This window comes from Pinus tabuliformis, chromosome 6, assembly GCF_031772625.1.
Source record: "Pinus tabuliformis cultivar Carrire ecotype Pingquan chromosome 6, CPIR1, whole genome shotgun sequence".
Lineage (NCBI taxonomy): Eukaryota > Viridiplantae > Streptophyta > Pinopsida > Pinales > Pinaceae > Pinus > Pinus tabuliformis.
The window spans coordinates 175,005,440-175,029,938 of NC_142292.1; the positions used below are offsets into that span (position 1 = coordinate 175,005,440).

Below are 24,499 nucleotides of genomic sequence, written 5' to 3' on the forward strand. Positions count from 1 at the left end.
GTTGGAAACTTAATTATAAAATTGTATATCCTAGTGATAATATCAGTTCATGCATATTTGAACATGGTTATTTGTTAATACACATGCTAGTATAGTGATGAAATTAGTTCATGCATATTTGAACATGGTTATTTGTTAATGGTCATGCAGTATGTGTTGCCTACAGCAATACCAAGTACTTTTGACCACAATGTCACTTTGAATATTTACAAATTATATAAATATCTGAGGTATTTTTCGATCCATCATGCATACTCTTCCATTACTCTTATCATTTGAAGTGCAACATTGGTTATGCCTTTATATCAATTTCTACTTTTAGTTTACAAGAAATAACAAGTCTTTATATCCTTTACCTGCTATTGTTCATGTTAATATGCAACCTTATCTAGCTTCAGATTCAAAACCCTGAATGCGAGCATTCTTGCATTCATAGTCGCTGCATTATTATTTGCGGAAGCTTACGCACACCTTTCATGAAGAAAAGATTATGGTGCTATTACTATTGAGGAAGCTAACTCCACGACAATGTCCTGATTGTTTTGATTGACATCGCTGATTCTTTGGGTGATAGTCAACAATTTGGATGAATTTCCTGGCGATAGATTAGAATCTGGATAAATATGATGCCAAAAAGAAACTGCTTTGAGCACATTGTAGCTAAACTCCAATTCATGTGTAAATCACACCATTTCTGGATTGAGGATTGTGAAAGCAGGTTTACTATGGAATAGTTTCTGGTGTTGAATCATTAGGTCTCAAAAGATATAGGCCTATAATATTGGTTAAGAGGTGCCTCAATTTCCACTGTTCTGGACCTGTAGCACTCAAAGGAAGGCATAAATCATGCCAAGAATATTGTGGCCAATAACACTGGACGGGTGAGGAAAATCGCACAAGTATAAAATTGTAATGTCTGTTACGCAGTAATTTGTCACTGTCTCCCTGTCAGTCTCCCTACTGTGTCATGAATTCAAATCAATCATGCTCATGCTCTCTAATCTGGCCAAACGACCCACTTTGCCAAAGTTTTTGCTATCATCGCGACTTTTGGCAAAATAACCGCGCTGATGGGTGCTCCATAACAGACCGAATGCGCTGTCAGCGCGGAAGCACACGTGTTTCCCGCGCTGATCGAATTTCATGAGCCAGCGCGTTTGTTATTCATATATGGTCGCGCTGACATGACCTTCCCTGTTATTCAGCTGCGATGTCAGCGCTCCAGTGCAGTTATAGACCCGCGCTGATCCAGTTTGGGCGAGTTTGTTCTAACAGCCGGCCTTCCAGATGACTCTAGACCTGGTTGTTAGCCTTGTGAGTATCGCCCTACCTTCTATGGCATGTCTGTTCATCATTTGAAACCACCTTCCTTGAAGATAAGCTTATCCTCCCACCATTCATGGAGACTCCTTCTCCTATTTAAACCGCCACCATTTCCATGAGCAGCTAGTTTTTTAGTTTGAGAGTTTTTGAGAGTTTTTGATAGTGTGGAATTCATAGTGCTTGGATTTCTGTTGTTAGTAGGTAGTTGGTGTGACAAGTGTGGTTTTTTTAGAGGAAGCTCAAGGAAGGTTGTGAGTATTGCTTGTGTGAGAGAGAGCTTTTGTGTTGGGAGAATCTACCTCCAAGGGTGAATGCTTAAGAGACTTGCTGGCTGGACCCTCGAGAGAAGGACTCAGCATCAGAACATTGGTTGTACCTTTCTCTGTTATTGATTTAATAATAGATGACTATTGTTATGGTTCCATTCTCATTTGTCTTTGCAATGGTTAATGTGAATTACATCCTTTTTGACTGATGTATAATTGCTTTTATTAGATTTCACGCTTGTGTTTGTCTTTCTCTTCATGTGTGTAGGTATCTATTCATGGGGATCATGGAAGATCGTGACCGGCTAGAGCGAAGGAGCGAGAGCGGCGTCTCTTCATCAAATAATAGCGTTGGAATCCAAGTAGGTGTTCTTTGCCTCTCTTTTAATTGCAATTAGGAACTTGCACAGTAGCATTGATTGATTGTTGCTAGACCCATGCTGGGCTAGTAGGGATCGCCTCTATCCGTAGAGGGGATTTACCTCTCCAACAATTTGGCGACCATACTGGGGAGCTGGCCTTTGTCCTTGTTTGTTCATTCTTGCTTTGAGTTTTGTTTTGGTCTCTTTTGAAGTTTTGGGGATTCATTAACAGTCTTTTGCATTTCCTGGGTTGATCTGGGAAATGCCCCTGTTTGATTGAAAGATTGGCTGTTTTGATTTGGGAGTTTTGATTTTCCTGTCACTATTCTTGAGCTTCATCGTGGATTTAATTTTAACAGTCGCGCTGTCATCGCGCTTACCCTTTTGCAACATCATGTTCATCGCGTAATTACACCTAACAGTCGCGACGATCCTGGAAATCGGATCAGCGCGGAAAAGACGTGTATAGTCGCGACGTCAGCGCCACTTGCTAGCTTTTTACCCGCGCTGGCCTTGGGTTGCTAGCTTAATTCCCGTGACGAATGTGTTTTTCTGGAATCAGCGTGGGTGCTCTGTGTAAAATTTGCGCTGACAGCTCGGGTGGTCTGTGTAAAAATTGCGCTGACATTGTGATCACATTGTGATCAGCTCGGGTGGTCTGTGTAAAAATTGCGCTGATTCCTGAAAAGTTGTTTTTATAACTTTATCTCCTGAATTCATCAATCTTTCTTATCCCCTGTTGTTTCTTGCCCCTCATTAGCTTGTTTTTATTGCTTTTGGTTAAGGGACGCTCTCTCTTTGATTTCATTCGAGTGAGTCTTGTGTTTTTTAGACCATGTGACCTAGCCCTTTAGAAGTTTCATCGAGAAACCGTTTGCTCAGGTTACTTGTCTATTCAAGGTTCATCCACAACCCTCTTATTGATTTGCTTGAGGCTTTTTCACTGCTTAATGCTGGTTGATTTTTACAGAACACCTACTTGATGGTAATAATATTTGGTTATTATTACCAGGTCTGATATGCACATCGAGGTTGCAGAGTTCATATCTCCAGTTTTAGTATTCTAATATGCATGTTTGAGCTTCACAGCCTCTGCAATCTTATCAAAGTTTCTAGTGCATATTAGACTAGATAGGTCTGATTTTATTTGGTAGTTCTCACATTCAATTATAACTTGATGGTGTCTAAACAATGGCACCAGTTTAGATCGTGTTGTGCCATTGTCCATATTCAATGAACTCACTACCTTTGTCCATATTCAACGTACTCAGTGCTACCACAAAATGGCATATACATAGAACCTGAGTCATTCCCATCCTCACATAGAGTTGCGAGCACTTCCTCTTCCTCCTTCTGCATTTGTACTATCACCACTTCATTGCATATTTTCCACACCATACTATTTAGTATTTTTATATGGGCCAATACACAGTCCTAGTCATCCCAGCTGTATAATGCACAGTTGTACCGTTGTAACACTAACATAGGCACCAGAAGCTATGCTACTAGAAAGGATTAAAAGTAAAGTAGGATGCTAAGACCTTAATGTCTTTGCATGTCAAACACTATGTAATAAATATTCAGGTTTGCACATGGAGTTCATAGGTTCAAGGGTAAAACATTGAGATCTCTGGCCAGCCCTAATAGATTCAAGGTTGTTTGCTTCTGGATTGTAACACTATCTAAGAAACATTTTGTTTGCTCATTGAGTCTGTCGATCCAAAGTTAAAATCAATATTATCTAATAAAGAGTTTCTTTTCAGCAAGAGCTAATAGATTCAAGGTTAAAGCATTCACGTCTGCAACTAGAGTTAATAACTTAATAGATCCATATTCAAGGTTAAGACATCTTTTTTTTTTGGCCTGGGAAACACTATCTAATAAATATTCAATTTGAAATACTAGTCTTTGGACAATCAAGTATTATTTAATAAATATTTTGAGTATTTTCAAAAACCTAGCGATCATATATTCACTTTTAAAACATTAAAATAACAGTTTTTGTCTTGTCAAAATACCATATAATTGGTACTAGAGAATAATAGATTCAAATTTTTGAATATGAGGTTTGCACACAATTATTATTTTATTCTGGTTAACCAAAATAGATCTGGTGAAAATGGATCTATTATTTATGGTAGTTCTTTAAATTTGGTATCTCAGTGAACTTTGCACCCAGCTTAAAAATAGATTGATAAAGATGGATATAATGCTGGTTGGTTTTGGTAATGGGAGTTTATTCATAGTTTTCCTTATAATTTGGTATCTCTTTGAGGTTTGCAGCTGGTTGATGGATAGATCGTAGTTCAATTGGATCTACTCTAATTTTCATTTGGATTTAATACATCATGGATGGCTTTAATACATCATGGATTTTTGTTTACTTTAATGGTTAAGAAAATTCTATCATAGTGTATTAGGTTAAGATGGTTTATTTACTTATTTCTCCTGCCTTTTGCTTAATTTGATATATTCTTTGAGATTAAGATGCTTTTTTAATAGGTTTGATGAAGATTAATGTGTTCTAGTTTACTAGGTTAATATTTTTTGTTTTAGTAATTTTTTTGTTCTCATCATCTTAAAGATAACATGAAGTTAAGATGAATCATTTTAGGTCTAAAATTTTTTGGGTTTAGGTTTAGTTAAGATTAGTCTCTTCTAGCTTGTGAGATTAATTTGTTTTGTTTTAATTTTTTACTTTTTTAGTTGTTTTTACCTAAGGTGATAAACTCTTGAACCGAGATTTTTTTGTCAGTTTTTTTAAATACTGACTTTTAAGCATTGAGGTGTGATATTTTCGAGGTTTAGATAGATTTATACTATCTTTAGGTTAGATTAAATGGAACTGATATTCTTACGGAATAGATAGATTTCTACATTCTTATGTTAGATTAAATGGAACTATGTTGGATTCTACTAGGTTATTTACAGTTGTTTTAAGATAATGGTCAATAAGTTGAATAAATAATAATTTTTGTTTTTGTATTGGTGATCCCACTCAGAATAGTCACTGATATTCCTAGAGCCACATATGTAGCTCAAAGCCAGCTAGCCTTTTCACTTGGTGGATTGTGTGGATTACATAGTACTTGGCCTTCATTCCTTCTATTTTTAACAGTTCAAAATGTTGTTTAATTTCATATTTTATCTCAGTGGTTGAGTTTACAAGTTTTTGCAGGGCATGAAATAGATATGCTGTGATTTGTGACATGATGTACTTTCTATCCCATTAACTATTTTGGTCATATTTTTTTTCGCATGCTTTGTAATACTAAGTACTTTTCCTATCTATCAGCAGAAATCATGAAGTTCGATGCGTGCAAAGGAGTATGCTTCTGGATACCCTTGCAAAAGAATTAGCTCCAGGAAAGATCAGATTCAATGCTAAAGTTGTTTCCATTCAACAGTATACAGATTCTTATTTAACTATAGTAAAACTAGGAGATGGAACACTTATCAAAGCTAAGGTAGCATCTTAAATCCAAACTTCTGACTCCCATTTGAAGTAGTAAAACTTGGGCGTAATTCTAGGAAATTACCTAGCAGTTACTCTACAATAAGCCTTCTGAAGCTGAAGCAGAATAATTACACATCCTTGGAATGTAACAATGTAATAGAGTGCTCAGCCCCTCTAGAGACATCCTTCTATAGACTTTGATTCTCAAATGATATTTGAGGCATCCCTGTTCTCCTATGTTTTTTACCTGTTTTCTATGGAATGGGGATGAGAACAGGAATGCCACAAATATCATTTGATGCATCTCCAGTTTTGTGGGAACAGCTCATTGGATGTCGCTAGGACATCCCCTACATGAAGGGACCATTCTTAGGATATTCCCAGCAAGAAAGGCACTAGTCTGCCATTCCTGAAATTTGGTTCTATGTTGGAGCCATTGGTGAAATTCATTTTCTTGCCAATTCTTGTTGGAAGATAGAGTCATTAACCTTTGTCCCATTACAATGTCAACCTGCAAAGACAATTAAAGCATTGGATAAAGATGCACCCTTTATACTACAACAAACCTTTCATAGGTTGTTTGAGACAAATAAAATGCAAGCTGAGTTGAGTTCACTGTTATATATACATAAATAGAAGTTCCTCCTCAACTGTACATTGTATATATTATAAGCACTGACATAATGATGGCATGATTTGGTGAGAAGCCTTCATTAACTGAATTACATTATGTAATATGGAATTGTCTTGATTTACTATCGAGTACTCACATGTGTGTTTAAGGTTAAAAAATTAGTAAACTGCATTCAAATGCATGCTAGTCACATTATTTTATGCTGGACAATTATATTGCAAATAAGTAAGCATTGTGCTACTGGAAAATTGTTCAACTTATGAATAATTGCAGGTAACCAAAAAATTTGGTTTCTCTGGTAGAGAAATATTTAGCAGAAAATGAAAATAGATTGCTAGTCTTTACTTTCAGCTAGGACTAACATCCTTTGAGTTTTCTTCGATCTTCAAGACAAACTATTTCCACTGTTAAAACTTTAATAGATATAAGGTAGAGGGTAGGCAATATTTAGCTGGCCAGAGGCCAAGACTACTTTATGTAACCCAAAGTATAATCGTGAACAACTATAGCTTGTATTGAAACACTTGCATATAGGCAATGAAGCACATAAAGTTCCATCGTAAGTTGCACATGTACATAATGAAAATGTTTACTATTAAATAATTTAAGAATCAATACACATTTTAGCCTAGGAGACCATGACCATATACAATGATGAGAATAGAAAAATTATTTCCCAACTTAATATTCAACCTCAGTTTGATTTTCTTGTTTATAATCCAGGAAACCATGGTAAGAAGGCCTGTAGATCCAGAGGAGGAGCTCAGAATGATGGCTCAAGAAGTCTGTGGTTATGTGGAAGCTGTTCTGAATAGTCTTGCTGCAAATGTTCCCAATGTAAGACATCCATGTGGATGAGCACACAATACAACCATACAGAATCTCAGTGTTTATTCAGTCCATGATACTTGAATTGATGATTTGATGATTTGCAGGCTATGGTGCTTTGTCAAGTTGAGAAAGCCAAGGATGAAATGCTGACCCAACTTTATAGCTCAGTCAGGTAAGGTTTAATGACAAAATGTGCTTAAGGTACATCAATAATTAGTTTTATTATTTTCCCATTTCTGTATTTTGCCAGACTGATTTTGATTTTCACTTGAAATCAGGTCTCTTGGGGCTTTACGAAAGTAGTGTTTTTTGTCATCCTCTGTAGGTGTAGTAGACACCTGTTGATTGGAGCACTGTACATTTGAGCTTTTGGGGTGCCTTTTCAACTTTTTGTTTAAAAAGGCCTTACATGGATTTAAACTTGGATCGATCCCAAGAGAACTTTTGACTTAACAATTCTATTTTCCCATGTTGATATGTATTTAGTGTGGGCTCAGTAGCAACACCTTTTAACCTCAATATCAATGACAATGGAGCAACTATGAGCCCTTTTTTGGTTCCTTTTTATCAGCATTCCGTTTTAATCGTTTATGACTCTTTATTTTGAATTTTAATTTAATTTAATTTTGAATTTATAGAAAGACTGTGTTATTGGTTGTTTTGATCAATACTGGTTTTCTTTTCTTGCTTCTGTTGGCATTTTCCTCGTTGAATTGGCGAGGGTTCTGTATTTTTCCACTTATATTTATTTGAATTTTAATTTAGTTTACTTTTGAATTTATAGACAGACTCTGTTATTGGTTGTTTTGATCAATACTGGTTTGATTTTCCTATTTCTGTTGGCATTTTCCTGATTGAATTAGCGAGGGTTCCATGTTTTTCCACTTCTATTTATTTGTTTCCTTCTTATTTACTGATTGGGATTTTGTTTGTTGCAATATTCATGGGCAATGTGAAGTTATCATGTTTGATGTTACTGCACGAATGACTTACAAGAATGTCCCAAAGTGGCACAGAGATCTTTGCAGGTATCTCTTTTGCAGAGGGGTTGGATCTCTACGTATAAATGAAGGTTCCTTAATTGTGTGGTGGCACAATTGCCTGAACCGATTAGCTAAATATCTTTGTGAATTTCAGGGTGTGTGAGAACATTCCTATTGTTCTTTGTGGAAATAAGGTTGATGTGAAGAATAGGCAAGTGAAAGCTAAGGAAGTTACTTTTCATAGAAATAAGAATCTTCAGTACTATGAGATATCTGCAAAAAGTAACTACAACTTTGACAAGCCATTCCTGTACTTGGCACGGAAGCTCTCAGGGTGAGCCTTTAATCTAGTTTCTGATGCTCCCTAACATGAATGTTATATTAAAAAATTTGCATTGATTCTATAATGTGTTATTTTTATAGGGATCCAAACCTTTATTTTGTGGAGTCAACTACTCTTGCTCCTCCTGAGGTTCAGATAGACCTTGCAACACAGCAGCAGAAAGTAGAATGCTATTTTCTTATTATTTTTTGTTAACTTTTATTGAAACAATTTGTTCCATGTCTAAAAGATTGAAACTTTGGCTTACAATCTTTTATGTTGTCAGGTACGAGGCAGAACTTGTAGCAGCTACGGCCCAACCCCTTCTAGATGACGATGATGATGTTTTTGAATAGCTTTGTTAAGATGCTTTTGCATATTTATGGATTGGTGGATTCAATTAGTTTTGTACCATTGGAGTTTGCTCTTGAGTTCCGACATTTAATTCTGATTTTTATTTGGGGCTTAGAATAGCATTATCGCATCTCTCTATATGTGATTTGGGTACTGTGCAGATGTTTTCATCAGTGGAGTTGGCTAAGCTATCTTAGTTCAACTCCATTACAAATCTATTTTTATATGCTAAGACAATTTTTTCTGTTATATACTCCTGCACATTTTGCACAAGAACTTTTTGTACTCTTCAAATATTTCAAGAATAATCAAGTGCCTTTCGTTGTGTATTGTTGGGGGAAATGCTAGTTGCGATGATTGTTGCTTGTAATATATTATGGCTTGTTAAAACTTTCTCTGAAAATTCTAGCTATGTCTGAGGATTTATTTTAACTCTGAAATTGGTTTACATAAAGCTTGTAAAACGAATAGTTTACCTGCTAGACTATCAGAATAAATGATATTATAAAGTAAGCGCTAATACCTTGTATACGGGCCAAATCCTCCCTTTGCAATATTGTTTTCATCCGGGACACTTTCTGTTGCAACTGTCAATGTTTCCATGGTAAAAACTATTGGTTGACCCTACATATAGCCTTTGTTTCCATTTGGGGCTCTACAGATTGCAATTTCTGCAATGCGAACTTGCAATTTCTAACTTCGATTAGAAGTCGTGCAACATCCATATGGAAAAAATATTGTATTCGCAATAACATCAAGGGGAAAGAAAGATGCATGTCCTCTAGAATGGATCTTCACACTGAGACCAACGCTAATGGTGTTGAGAAACTATTTTGCAATGGAATAAACAATGTTGAGGTGTAGAACAAATATATTTTTCCTCCCCAGGAGCAACTCAACATGTCTCAAGTATCTTTCTGCGAGAGCATTCTAGTGGTGGATCTAAAACACCTGGATGGCCCTAGCAAAACCACTGTCATACAACAAATTCAACGTACATGTCAGGAGGATGGCTTTTTCCAGGTACAACCTTCAATCTCCAATGTCCCAAGTTATGATTTTTTTTGCGGAAGGGATTGGATTCATGAGGCTTTGAATTTTGAATCTCATGATATTGCGATATAAACTGTTTTGAAGATTTGAATTTTGAATCTCATAATATCTCTCAATAAACTTCCAAAATCTCAATTATGAACATTAATTCTCAAAAAAAATTATGTTCAAATTCAGTATTAATATGGTTGAAGCTGCATGATATGATCAGATAGTGAACCATAGGGTACCAGAGAGGGTGATGAAAAACATGATGGGAATCGCCAAAGAATTCTTCGAAATGCCGATGGAAGATCGTGCATGCCTCTATTCAGAGGATCCAAAGCAACTGGCTTAGCTTGCTACAAGCTTCAATATTCACAAATATGAAGTCCTTAACTGGAGGGACTATCTGAGACACCCTTGTTTTCCATTACACGAAGTCATTGACTCTTGGCCTAAAAAACCTGTAGCCTATAGGTAGCCATTAAACCTTATGTCAACCATTAAAGCAGCAATCATAACTTGTTTGGCTTAATATAATATTGAAGCTTTTGTTACAGGGAAATTGCAGGCAAGTATGCTGTGGAGGTGAGGGCACTGTGTTTAAGGCTGTTGGCTACAATTTCTGAAGCTCTAGGAGTCCATTATGATTACTTGAATAATATTTTTGGGGAACACAGACAGCGGTTACTTGTAAATAACTATCCACCATGCTCAAACCCAGATGTTACCCTTGCTTTAAGAAGCCATTCAGACACAAGTGGCATCATTGTTCTAATGCAAGGCGATGTCAGCGGTTTGCAAGTACTTAGAAAAGGGAAGTGGGTTGTTGTAGAACCCATTGCTAATGCCTTTGTTATCAAACGTAATAAGTGAGTCTTCCTCGGTTAGAATCAAAATAATTCATGGGCTACATAAGAAACCTCACAAGATTTTGATAAGTGATCAGTTAAAGAATATTTGTGATGAGTCTGTTCAAAGTATTAATTTTCAACAATGATCAAAAATATTTTGAAAAAGAAGTTAAAATCACTGGGTGGGCATAAAAACGTTCCATTACAGATCGTTCAAGCGAAAGAATACTCACTCTATAATATTGTGTAATCCAGTTCTAGATATCATACTCACTCTATAATACTACGTAATCCAGTTGAGCGATGAAGCTATATTTTTGATAACATGATTGAAGCATAAAACTAACCCATACCTGCCACCAACGAAATTTCTAAAATCTTGTACAGTTGATAACTGTGGCTATCAAGCCTGCCTCGGTATTCTTGTGGGTATGTTGTCTGTCGAACACATAAAGGTATCGCCATTTCATTAATTGGGCTCTCGATTGATTTCTGCATAAAGATTCGCATTGTCTAAATCTAAAGTCGTTTCCATTCAACAGTCTACAGATTCTTCTTTAACTATAGTAAAACTGGGAGATGGAACGCTTATCAAAGCTAAGGTAGCATCTTAAATCCAAACTTCTGACTCCCATTTGAAGTAGTAAAAATTGGGCGTAAATTTAGTAATGAATTGAATCCCCTCTTGCTAAACAAAGGTAATATTAATAACCCATATGCGTTGGTTTCTCTCAGACAGGAATTTCTGTGGTGGTTTCTCTCATACACGAGTACTATTTGTGAAATTTGAATGTGAAACTACTTTGAAAGAACATTCAAAATGATTTTCTTTATTTTTTTTAAATAATTTTTTATATTGTCTCTAGAGAGACAATAGTTTGAATTATGATTTTATTTATTTATTTTTAAATAATTCTTTATATTGTCTCTAGAGAGACAATAGTTTGAATTATGGACATATTGTCTCTATAGAGACAACATGTTTTTAATCTCAACTATTGTCTCTAAAAAGACAAAAATGTAATTGTCTCTAAAGAGACACAAATGAAGTTGTCTCTAGAGAGACAAATGAAATTGTCTGTAGAGAGACAAATCAAATTGTCTCTTAATAGACAATAATTCTTGTCTTTATAGAGACAATAATAATATTTGTTCTATATTGTCTTTATAGAGACAAATTTTTGAGACATTATATTTTGAGACACCCGCTTAGAGACAATATTTAAGACAATGCACAAGTTTCTTTTTGTCTTAAGTTAAGACAATTGACTCAAATATTGTCTTAAATATTGTCTTAAACCCCCCTACATGTAGTAGTGGCGTCAAAATCCAACCCATATTACTTCAATTGAAGTATTTATACAATTTCCTCACAAAATATCTTGATAAAAATATCAAGAGCTATTACAAATATCTGAAAACTGTATTACAAAAATAGAACACAAATAAAGGTAACTAAAACTATTTGAAGAGTTCTAGTACTATCCTTGAGGATTTTTTTGATAAAGAAGAGAAATTCAAATTTGGTTGCAACTCATATTTGATGAGGTGGCCTCCAGGTCACTAACGGTCTTTGAACTTTTTCCTCCCGAAATTCTGAAAAATAGGGTCATGTAATACCTTTTTGTCTCCCAAAACATAATAGATGTTAGAAACGTGAGAGAGGTTTTTGTAAATGATTATGTTAGCAACAAAAACCTATTTCATGTTTTGAAAATTTGTTCCCCCCTACTCGGACATCGCATTTGAAAACCCTGGCTAAAATAAGGAAACTTCTGGAAAACATGCCTGCAAAGATTCATCCAAATATCCCAAACCATAACCTCTGTTAATCTGAGGAACACAAACCTCCTCCAGTTTCCCAAGATTCATCTTTGTTTAGCCACCATATTCTCTGCAAAAAGGTGACTAAAACATGAAATTTCTAGAAAACAAGCCTTCAAAGATGTAATTGTATCTCCAAAACCATAACAACTGATAGAAAACTGAGAGTGGGTTTTGTAAATGAGGATGTTATAAACAAAAACCTCTTTCCATTTTTGAAAATTCATTTTCGGTTGTTTGTAAACCATGTTTGAATTTACTTTATTACATCATTTAATCATGTTTAAATGCATGATTAGCTAAATCAACCAGCTAATGAGACTTAAATTTACGTTTTGAGGGCGCATTTTATTCTTGCAGACCCATTTATTATTTCTAAACTACTAAAACCTATTATATCAGCAAACTTAAATTATCAAAACTAATCATGTTACAACATTGGCTCCAATGGGCACTGCTTCCCCCTATGGGATGCAGAGAACTAGTAGACCGGTTGCCTTTAGTGTTGGGCATGGAGTCATACCATAAAACCACCAACCACTAATTTTCCATCTTATGTCGAAATATAATGAATCTCCATGGATCAGTGTTTTCATTTGAATACTCTGCTACTACACACTACACACTACAACCTACAACTTTGAAATGCAACCATATGCCTGCACTAATTCAGATACTCTTTCATACTGAAATCTGAAAAATGAAAATTTCTAAAGACTGAAAATATAAGTTGATCTATCATATACTCTTCAAATCACACCACTCATAAACATCGAACACGTTGATATACTACATACTGAAACTCAAAATATCTATTTAATCCCCACACCTCTATGTAACTGAACTGAAAAAATTTACACTATTAGGTGTAATCCGCTTTCCAATGTAACCAAGTGCGAAGTGGATTTATTGACAAACCATGTTGTGAGTAGCTGAAAATCTGAAGAATATATACAATATGAACATAAAATCCCATGGAAAACTTATACTCATAGGTGTAATTTAAAAGTTGCATCCTCTGTAGACATTTTAAATTTTTGACCATGGCTGAGAGGGAGAGACATATACTACTGATTGAAAGTATCAATGAACCTTGCATGGCAGTAAAGGTAGTTGAAATTTCGAAACAGTGGGATTGATCACCCAGTGGAATCACCATATGACAAAGTGGAGTCACCACGTGAAAGAAATGCAACCAATAATAAATGTCTACTCCTTGTTCACCATAAAAGAATAGATCTAATCTTTATCATTCCCCGGAGAAATATATATTCGTTACTTCACTCCCTGGCAAGGACACCATATTTTGTACCTATTTCCCATAGGCAGTCCTTGGATGCAAAAACTATGCCAGGAAACCAACTCAACTAGCCTTTAGGTTCAAGCTGGCCCTTGAAATAGAGGGGGCTCCATCAGTTGTTACAAGGCTTTGTTTAACGTTGTTCACCTGTCACTGAACAAAAGCCTTTGAAGCACAATGGCCAAATTTATGGTTTTATTGGGGATGGTTGGTGATCAATGACAATCCCTAATCATGATTAAAGGCCTCTCTCACAGGGTCCCTTCTGAAAGTGTCAGCTTCGAGCCTGACATAATGAATTAGCTTTTTCAAGAATTATGGTAGAAGAATGTAAGGCGATTCCTAATAATTGAGCAGTCAGACTGACTACTTAACAACTAGGGAAATTTAGATGTGTGTAGAACATTTCTACAGCCCAAAAAAAACATATTCAAAGGTAACAGAAGGCCAAAGTGAAACTGATTCCAAGAGGAGCTATTTCAGACAAATAGTCTAATAAGCTAATCTCTTTCTAAAGTTTATGATTTTGCAAGGAATTACAGGGATATTAAGACTTAATCTACCTTACCCAAGCCTTCCTACATTTTCTTTGAACATATGTAGAAACAAGTTATGAAAACACTAGAAAAACATACAAGAATCACAAAATTTTGTCATAACTGGAGTTGGAAGGCTTTCATTAGAATTCTATAAGAGAAGGTATTACATAGTTTAAGAGCCTTGGCATCAAAATCCAACCCATATTACTTCAATTGATGAAGTATTTATACAATTTCCTCGCAGAATATCTTGATAAAAATATCAAGAGTTATTACAAATATCAAAAAACTGTATTACAAAAATAGAACACAAATAAAGGTAACTAGAACTATTTGAAGAGTTATAGTACTATCCTTGAGGATTTTTTTTGATAAAGAAGAGAAATTTAAATTTGATTGCAACTCATATTTGATCAGGTGGCCTCCAAGTCACTAACTGTCTTTGAGATTTTTCCTCCCGAAATTCTGAAAAATAGGGTCCTGTAATACCTTTGTGTCTCCCAACATAATAGATGTTAGAAAACTAAGAGAAGTGTTTGTAAATGATGATGTTAGCAACAAAAACCCTTTGATTTTTTGAAAATTTGTTTCCCCCTACTTGGAAACTGCATTTGAAAACACTAACTAAGAAAAGGAAAATTCTGGAAAACATGCCTGCAAAGATTCATCCGAATATACCAAACCATAACCTCTGTTACAAAAAGGAGAGAGGTTTTTGTATAATAGAATTGTAGGAACAAAAACCTCCTCTAGGTTCCCAAGATTCATCTTTGCTTAGCCACCATATTCTCTGCAAAAAGGTGACTAAAACATGAAATTTCTGGAAAACATGCCTTCAAAGATGCATTTGTATCTCCAAAACCATAATAGCTGTTAGAAAACTGAGAGTGGTTTTTGTACATGAGGATGTTATAAACAAAAACCACTTTCTTTTTTTTTAAATTCATTCGCGGTTGTTTGTAAACCATGTTTGAATTTACTTTATTACATCATTTAATCATGTTTAAATGCATGATTAACTAAATCAACCAACTAATGAGACTTAAATTTACATTTTGAAGGCGCATTTTACTCTTGTAGACCCATTTATTATTTCTAAAGTACTAAAACCTATTATATAAGAAAATTTAAATTATCAAAACTAATCATGTTACAACAGCTGCTAGAACGGGCGAATTATTTTGCCTCTTTAATTTTGCTAGTGATCCTAAAAATTCGGTGGGAAACTTTTGACCATATTGTTTAAATAAAATAAAAAAAACATAAAAAAGGAGTGGTGTGCTGCCACTCCCAACGAAATTTTTATATGATATAGTCAAACAAGGTGGATGGGCCACCCAATGGCAGACCCACCCAACCAAACTGCACAACATGGCAGAATACAATGGGTTGACAGGGTTTGAACTCACGTCGACCAGTGGCCAGCTTGCCCAATGTGGCAGCCTAATCAAAACAAAACCAAACTAAATGCGCCTCTACCACCAAATTGTGTAAAAAACCAAAATCGTTATGTAACCACAGGAAATTTCAAGTGAGGGCAGGGTTGGAACCACCGACCTCCCTTGCCCAACTTAACCCCTCCACCAATGGCCCAAGTGGCTTGTCTTTGTATTGTTTGTGAAAAAACACATATTTAAACCCAAACGTTCATTCACCTGGGACATAAGAGGCAGCGCTGAACCCAATAATGGTGAAATTCAGAAGGCATGTTTTTGAAGACATAACCATTTTGAGAATATTCATTTTGTAGAAGCTTGAGGAATCTAAAAGACTCCCTTGGAGGCTGATTTTTTACAAAGGTAGAATGATGCCAACTTTATAGTCATTTTTATCAAAATTTTACAAGGAGCACGATGGTGGACTCAGAATGGTCATCTGAGCAGCAAGATTTCAGGGAGTCATTAATAAGGAATCTTTGGAGAATGTTTGAGATTCCTGAGGGTCCAGATTTGACAGTGTTAGAAAGGGGTCAAGTTTATAGTTGTTTAACATGATTTCGTGCCACAAATTCAACGATGATGTCTGTTTTTGTAACTAAGATTTGCATTTTCATGCCATCCCCGGAAGTGGAGGTATATGATGTAGTGATGCTATGTCTTTCTTTTGATTTGCTAAGATGATGATTTTGTTGTTGAGATCCTTGTTACCATTATGTTGAAAGATACTTGTATGCCATGTCATATGAGAATTTATTATCTTGTCATGCTGAAGGAGGGCCCATATGAGTGAGAGCTCTTATAGGAGAATGTCTCATGGAGGGAAATCCCACTCTATTTGAGGGAGTTTACCCTTGTAATGACAAATAATGTACCATGTACTTAACATCATTCTTCAACATTTAATGAAGCAACCTCCCCACTCTTAACATCTAGCCCATAGACGTAACCCACACTTGGTGAACTTCATTATCAACTTGTTTGTGTTCTTTGATTTGATGGTTGTCATTATTTTTCCTCTTCTTTAAAGCACGCACATACGGTTTTTCATACTCTTTCACATGAAATTTTGTTAACATCACAGAATTAAAAGATCTTGGTTAATTCTAGTAGCAGAGAGAATCCAGATCAAACTATGAAATCAAAGTGCCTATGGAGTCTCTGGTATTCTCAAATCCATCTTAAAGGGTTAAAAGACATTATGGAGTGACGATAAATAAAGGAAAATCTTTGGATGTAATTCTAGAAGAAATTTAGGGAAATTTGTGTTACTACAAGATTGTTGCCAGATACCTCCATTATGCTACACGAAACTTCTACCAAGCTTATTTCTCGAGTTAACCTGCCAAATTCCTAAGCTAATAAAATGAAAATGTTGCGGGAATTTTTTATATTAATTTTAATTTTTTTTAGGATTAAATCTATGTGGAACCAACATGAAAGATCTTCATTAGCGTGTGCTAAAATTTAGCAGAAATTTACAACTAAAAACCAGAAATTTCAGAACAATGAAGTAGTAAGTTGATCTAAATACTAAAATTCCTCACCTAATATAGTGAAAATGCTATGGGGTGAATTTTTTTGATTAATTTGAATGTTTTTAAACTTAAACATAAGTGGAATAAACTCAAAATAGGTTTATTAACATGTGCTAAAATTCAACAAAAATTTATTATTGAAACTAGAAATTTCATAATTATAAACTAGTAAACTAATCCAAGTAACTCAATGATGAATATGAATTTGTAGAGTTGTTATAAGGATGCTTCATAATTTTAACTATATGTATGACCTAAAAATCAAATTATTTCAATCATTTAACTAATTTAACCTACAACAAATGAAGCATGAATACTAAATGCAAAAATATGAAATGCAAGAATAAGATATGTAAGTGACTAAGAAATGCAAAGAAGGTAAATAAATTGTATAGTAAGGACCTGAGGCTCCTAGGATGGCTAATCCCAAGGATACTCAAATTCCTATGAGGGAAACCAAGCCTCACAAGTTGGAAATGAAACCAAACTTTATTACTCAGATCAAATCAAGTACATGCCTGCTATAAATGAAAGTAGAATTGCTAAATAACAATTTTTCTTCACAAGGCCAAAAATTTCATGCCCCTAAGAGCTAATTTGAATTGGTACTTATACAATGAACTAGTAAGTTGATCTAAATACTCAAATTCCTCACCTAATATAGTGAAAATGCTATGGGGTGAATTTTGTTGATTAATTTGAATGTTTTTAAACTTCAACATAAGTGGAATAAACTCAAAATAGGTTCATTAACATGTGCTAAAATTCAACAAAAATGTATTACTAAAACTAGAAATTTCAGAATTATGAACTAGTAAACTAATCCAAGTAACTCAATGATGAATATGGCCCTCAGCCCCTACGGCCCTCCGCAGGCCCCCTGCCTGGCAGCCCCTGCTGCTGGGCTCTCAATCCTTCCCAGCATCTCCACAATCGGGCTCTAACTCCCTCCTCCGGCCAGTGCTGCTTCAGGCACAACATCCGGATCTGGGTTTTGCGATCGCAGAGGAGCGTAGCCACCGCCATGAGTGCGCCTAGGGGTGGGGATCCTTCTCCCACCCCACCAATCTCTTCAGAAGTAGCATTCAGAAGATTTCTCTAGCAGAAATCGAAGAAACGTTTGATTCCAGAAGTCCCGAAATTCATTAAAAAACTGGAGGAAATTCATGAGATCGCCCTGCCAGAAGACCAACCGATGAAAATTGCCCTAGCCCTGGCTGACAGAGGGTTGGTAGGACAATTTATGGGACGTTGGCCCTCTACAAAAACAACAGATGATTGGATGCAGCGCAACTGGAGGCCCCAGCTGGAAAACAATGTGATTTGCTATGTTGTGGAAGAGGGTATTTCATTTTCCAATTCACCTCCAAAGAAGATCGAGATTTGGTTTTTAGAAACGATCCGTATTTTATGGGAAATCAGGGTCTGTATCTTAATAATTGGAACCCCGACTTCGATCCCTCAATTGATAACCCTAAATAGGTCCCATTCTGGGTCCGGCTTCCCAATCTTCCGATCCATTGCTGGAGTTATCACACCTTGCAGAAGATTGGAAATGGCCTAGGCCATTTCATTGACAAAGCAGATAACAAGGGCCAATATACATGAGCAAGAATCTATGTGGAAGTCGATCTGGGAGCTGGGCTGCCCGAAGCGGTAAAACTTACAGTCGGAGAATGGCATCACTATCAAAAATTGGATTACAAGCAACTGCCTTTCAAATGAGAACCTGTCACGAACATGGACACTTCCAACGAAATTGCCCAAAAGCTCCAACCGGGGACAAAGTGGATGAAGAAGGATGGAAAGAAATAAAAAAGGGCAAGGCAGTCCCAAAACCAACTCAGAAGAAAAATTCAGGGCCATTGGTGAAGCCTTGGCCTAAACCAAAAGCCAAAGAACTTCCAAAAGAGGGTTCTTCCTCTGGGGTAAAGACAGATGCCATTGGAACCCAAGAGGAACCAGAAGACCCATCGAAGAAAGTGAAAGAAGCAGAGGCAAAGTCAAATCTTCCTCCAACAGAGGATGAACAAGGGGAAAAAGAAGAAAACGAGGAGCGCATCAGTCTGGGCTCCGATTTTGAGGGAGATTCAGAAGATGGAGCCTCAGATTCAGACAGCTCGCAATTCACTCCTATCAAGTCGGCCAGGGGTCAAAAGTACAAGAAGAAACAGAGAGAGGAACAAACTTATCTGGATGTTCTCCAAGGCTCTCAGAAAACTCTCAAAGGAATGATGAATACCACAGCTAGGCGCAAGCATGGTCAGGCTCCAAAAGGAGCCACAACCTTCCAATCCAGTAAATAATGAAATACGTCTCCTGGAATTGCAGAGGGTTAGACAGCAGGTTGAAAGAAGAAGCTTTGAAAGACATTGTAAGGATGTACTAGACTAAAATCCTTCTCATCCAGGAGACAAAACGGGAGGACCTTCTACTCCTCCAAGCAAGCAAAGCATTCTGGCATAAAGGCCAAGGGAGAGCAGTCAGCGCCAGAGCCCCCTCTGGAGGGATTGCCTCCTTTTGGGACAGCTCCAAATATGATCTGATTCACGAAGAATGTTGCCCCCATTGGCTACTCACCAAGCTCCTCCATAAAGAATCTGGCCACCAAGTAAGTATGTTCAATCTTTATGCTCCAGTCTTACCATCTGAGAAAAAAGTTTGTTGGGACTCGCTCTAGTCCTATCTTTTCTTGCACAACCCAGAAAATATTATTATTGCACGTGATCTGAATGTTACGCTAGCTACAGAAGAGAAAAAGGGGGGCTCGCTAGTCAGGGACCCAGCTACAGAATGGGTTGAAGACCTCATTTTAGATTAGGAATTGGAGGATATCAAGCCCACATCTGGGAAATTCACCTGGTCAAACAAAGGCATAGGCCCCGGCCACATTGCTGCTCGTTTGGACGGATTTCTAGTCCAATCCTCCTTCTTGACTTGTGGTCTAATGGCCACCTCTAAAATTCTGCCAAACTACACCTTTGACCATAAACCCATTCTGCTCGAGCTCTACTTGGATGGAAATCTTGGCCCCATTCCCTTTAGATTCAGTTTTCTATGGATTCATCAAGAAGGATTCTAGGAGTTGGTCTCCAAGGCCTGGAACTAGCAAGTTCAAGGATCCCCTTTCTTTGTGTGGGAATAAAAAATGAGGAGACTTAAAAGGGAGCTCAAGGAGTGGGCTAAAGGGTTGAAAATGCCCACTTCCGAAAGAAAGGAGATGCATGACAGTTTAGCAGGCCATCAATTAACAATTGAGAATTCCGATGTAACTTAAATCCCTCTTCAAAAAGAAGTAGAGCTGCAAAAAGATCTCCATAGAGAAAGTAGGGATGAAGAAGAGTTTTGGAGACAAAAGTCTAGAAATCTCTGGTTACAGGCCAAAGAAAAAAATACAAGCTGCTTCCATAAGCAAGCTGAAGCACGCAAGCACTTCAAAACAGTAAATGAAATTGACTATCAAAACACTATGGTTAAAGATTCTGAAGGCATAAAGTGAGCATCCTACTCCTTCTTCAAAGATTCTGACAATATTATGTTGACTGCTCCGATTAGTATGAATGAGATTAAAGAAGTGTTGGATTGCATGGATCCGGATAAAGCCCCGGGCCCTGATGGGTTCACTGCAAGGTTCTACCTGACTTGCTGGCCTACAATTAAAAAAGACCTTCTGAGAATGATCCATAAATCTCAGACTTGCACCAAGATTGGAGGCAGTACCAACTTGGCCTTCCTTGCCTTGATTCCGAAAGACAAAGGCGCCACTGATTTCAGTAGATTCAGGCCCATCTCTTTGTGTAATACAAGTTATAAGTTGATTACAAAAATAATAGCCAACCGTATTAAGAAATTTTTTCCTGTCATCATCCCTGAAAACCAAGGAGGATTCATAAAAGGGAGAAAGATTCTTGACAATATTGTGTTGGTGCAAGAAGTAATTCATTCAAGCTGTCATTGAAAAGAGAAAGGCATGGTGATTAAGCTAGATTTGACAAATGCCTTTGAAAGGGTGAGACATGATTTCCTGTTTTCTGTGATGGAGAAATTTGGCTTCTCAAAAGTTCTCATAACTTGGGTGAAAGCATGCTTTGCCTCCCCTTGGATAGCACCTCTGGTTAATGATCGTTCAACGGAATTTTTCCAGGCCTCGAGGGGGCTAAGACAAGGTTTCCCTTTGTCCCCACTTCTTTACGCCATTCAAGCTTCGGTGCTCAGCTTCTAGCTAGACTATTGTCAACAGATCCAAAATCTACCAGGCCTGAGAATGGCTCACAATGTTAAAGACATAAATCATGCCTAGTTTGCTGATGATACATTATTTCCTGGAGGAGCTAGCATAAATTCTGCTAGAACCTTCAAGAAGGAGCTGGACATTTATAGGGAGGTTTCGGGCAGCAAGATTAACTATCTAAAAATCATGATCTATGGCTGGAATTGCTCGATCAAAGATTTGACAAACATAGCAAGGCTATTAGAAATGGAAATAACCCTGACCTGGGAGTCATTTAAGTATCTTGTGATCCCAATTTTCAAATCAAATCCTAAGGTAGCTCACTGGATGCCCTTGCTAGACAAGCTAAAACTCAGAATACAAGCTTGGGGAGCCTCATGGTTGAATAATGCTCGGAAGGTAATCGTTATGAAATCTGTTCTCATAAGTCTCCTAGTTTATCAGAACTCCATTCTACTAGCCCCTAAAACCTTTATTAGTAAAGTGGATGGTCTCCTAAGAAGATTTCTGTGGGAGGGAGGGAAAAATAATGAAAGAAGGCTCCATTTAGTTAATTGGGACACTATTAAGAAGCCATTCTTGGGAGGTCTCCAAATGCGGGTCCGGCAGCCCAAAATCTTGCTCTGGGCTCCAAGCTCCTTTGGAACATTGTTTCTAGGAATCCTAGTTGGAGTAAGAGAGTTCTGTGGAAAAAATATTTTCATGGGCAGCGTTTGAGGTGCTTGGATCAGCCTCCTAGAATTTCCAAAGGATCACCAGTTTTCAAACTCTGTCTCAAAACTTTGAAACTTTTCAGTCATAAGCTTTATTGGATCCTAGGTAATGGGAAAAAAATAAAAATTTGGGAAGATTCGATTCTTGGAGATCAGCCCTTCAATCAGATGGTAGAACTGGAAAATATTAGAGCTTGGCTTTAGGCCAGCAATCTGGAAACCCTTTGGGACATCTCCAATTGGACAAATGATGCAGAAAGTCTATGGGATGGTTAGAATTTGGGGGAGGTCCCTCATTGGCTGGATGGTGAAGCCAATTTATTGTTGGATTTGCTCCAAGGAAAAGCTCCCTTAAAGGCCTCTTCTAAGGACAAAAGAGGGTGGGGTTCTCTTTCAGGATCTTACTCAGTAGCAGAAGGTTACAAAAGTATGATGGCTCTCCCTAGCATCTCCCCAGAGCCAACTCAATGGAAATTTATTTGGTCTTTTCCTTCTCTCCCCAAAATTGACTTCTTTTGCTGGACTCTGGCACATAAAAGTATCCTCACTAGAGATAACCCGAGGAAGCGTGGAATGGAAGGTCCCTCCAGGTGCCCTCTTTGTGCATCGGATGAAGAAACAGCTAACCACCTATTCTTATTGTGCCCCTTTGCTCAAGAAGTTTGGAAGGGTGCCCTGATGTTAGGACCTCACAAAATAGAGCTTCCAGGAAATATTCAGTACCTACTAAGAAACTAGGCCAAGTTATCCCCGTTCTGTCTCTCCAAAAATAGCCTTCTCAAGACTGGCTGGATGTGGATACCCAAATTCACATGCTGGAAACTGTGGTTGGAGAGCAACAACAGAATATTTAGGGAGGAGAGTTGTAACCTGGTCAGAATTATCACTAAGATCAAAGCTCTGTTGGGGGAGGCCTTAGAAACCAAACCCAACAAAAGAAATGGCATGATTTTGGACAGCGAGGAAGATCAATGGTTGAAAGAGCTTGTTCCAAATCATCAGAATGGATCCATTCCTCCTGCTAAATCCCCTTCTCATTGGGAAATTTGTCTAGAAGAACAGGAATTCATCAAATGGAGATCTACTTTGGATGATCACTGCCTATTCTTCGATGGGGCCTCTAAAGGTAACCCAGGAAAGGCGGGTGGCGGGGGAGTTATCTTAAGCCCAGGTGGCTCAACTGAGCTGCGCTTTTCTTGGGGTCTGGGGCATGAAATAAACAACAAAGTAGAGGGTCTTGCTCTGTGGCAGGGTCTAAATCTAGCTATCAAGAGGAATCTCCTCTCCATCTCAATCTTTGGAGACTCCAGACTAATTATACAAGCTATGAACTCTCAAAAGATCCCTTCTCAGGTGCAGTTAGCCCCATCCTCAAAAAAATCAGACTACTGTTGTCCAAGTTCCACAAAATATCCTTCTATCATGTTCTAAGGAGGTTAAACTCACAGGCGGACTTGGCAGCCAACCTAGGCTCTCTCAGGAGAAGGAGATCTCTGTTAGTAAATGATGTTGAATCGAACTGCAACATTCCTTAATTTTGGAGTTATCTGGGCCTCTGTTCCTTTGAGCATTTCGTTGACTCAGATTCTCCAGAATTCGAGACCGAACCATTTTGAGCTGGCTACTGTTAGGAAATGTAGACTCATCCACAAGGGAAAATTCAGAACACAATCGTGGCATTTTCGATCTCTGTTCGTCGTTGGAACTCACTGCTGTGTCTGGGTAAGTGCTGGGGAGTTCATCGAAGAGAAAAAGATTGTTTAGATCATCTTAGGTGCATTTTTAGTGATTTTGAGTCGAGTCTTCATACCACGAGTTTCATCTCTGCACCTTTGGACTTAAACAAGAACCACTAAAATTAACGTTTAAAGTAAAATTCACCTAGTAACATTTTTATTTCTAGGGCTCTCATACACCAACTTAGCTTAGGCTAGTGTCTTGGAGTAGGAGAGTAATTAACTCTCCAAGACAGTAAAAACAAACAAGTAGTTGTATCTTGTGGTAGGGAAGAAATCCAATTGTTGCATTTATGCTCTGGGAAAGCTCCTCTTAAAGGAGAAGCACGAGATCGTGTCCGAACCAGTGTGGGAATCAATCCTTCCTCATTGGGAATGACGCCAGATATTCACGTATTAAAAACGGTAAACCTCAGATTAACCATTGTCGAGGAGCCTGGGGTCACTTGTTGGTAAACCTTGGATTATGTCAATGAGCCTTCAAGGGGATTGAGCTTGCTACTCTGCCCTTGCGTGCGTATCGGATCGTAGACTATTCCCCCAGGTATATTTGTCTCAGTTGGTAACCTTAGTGGCCATATTCTTTAGGACTCTTCCTAAGGTGACAGTGGTGGGAAGATCCCACTGTACCTGGAGGAGACGTCGGCTAGACTCACTTGGATTTTCTGGGGGGTTCTCTTCACTCGAGACGGTTAAGTGGAGGAACTTGTTCCAGTCTATTCATTAAGCAGGTTGCCGAGGTAACTGTTCCAACCGCCATT

The 24,499-nt window shown here is 37.5% G+C and overlaps 1 protein-coding gene and 1 pseudogene across 1 annotated transcript; both read left to right on the plus strand.

The window, feature by feature from the left end:
* Positions 1-6,771: 6,771 nt before the first annotated feature.
* Positions 6,772-8,534, plus strand: LOC149258028 (GTP-binding nuclear protein Ran1B-like). The gene is made up of 6 exons (XM_089397619.1): positions 6,772-6,879; positions 6,978-7,045; positions 7,737-7,901; positions 8,011-8,190; positions 8,280-8,354; positions 8,465-8,534. Exons 1-6 carry the CDS (start codon positions 6,772-6,774, stop codon positions 8,532-8,534), a joined length of 666 nt encoding a protein of 221 aa, XP_089253745.1.
* A 1,007-nt stretch (positions 8,535-9,541) lies between these two features.
* LOC149258029 (protein DMR6-LIKE OXYGENASE 1 pseudogene) lies at positions 9,542-10,443 on the plus strand (annotated as a pseudogene).
* Positions 10,444-24,499: the final 14,056 nt, after the last annotated feature.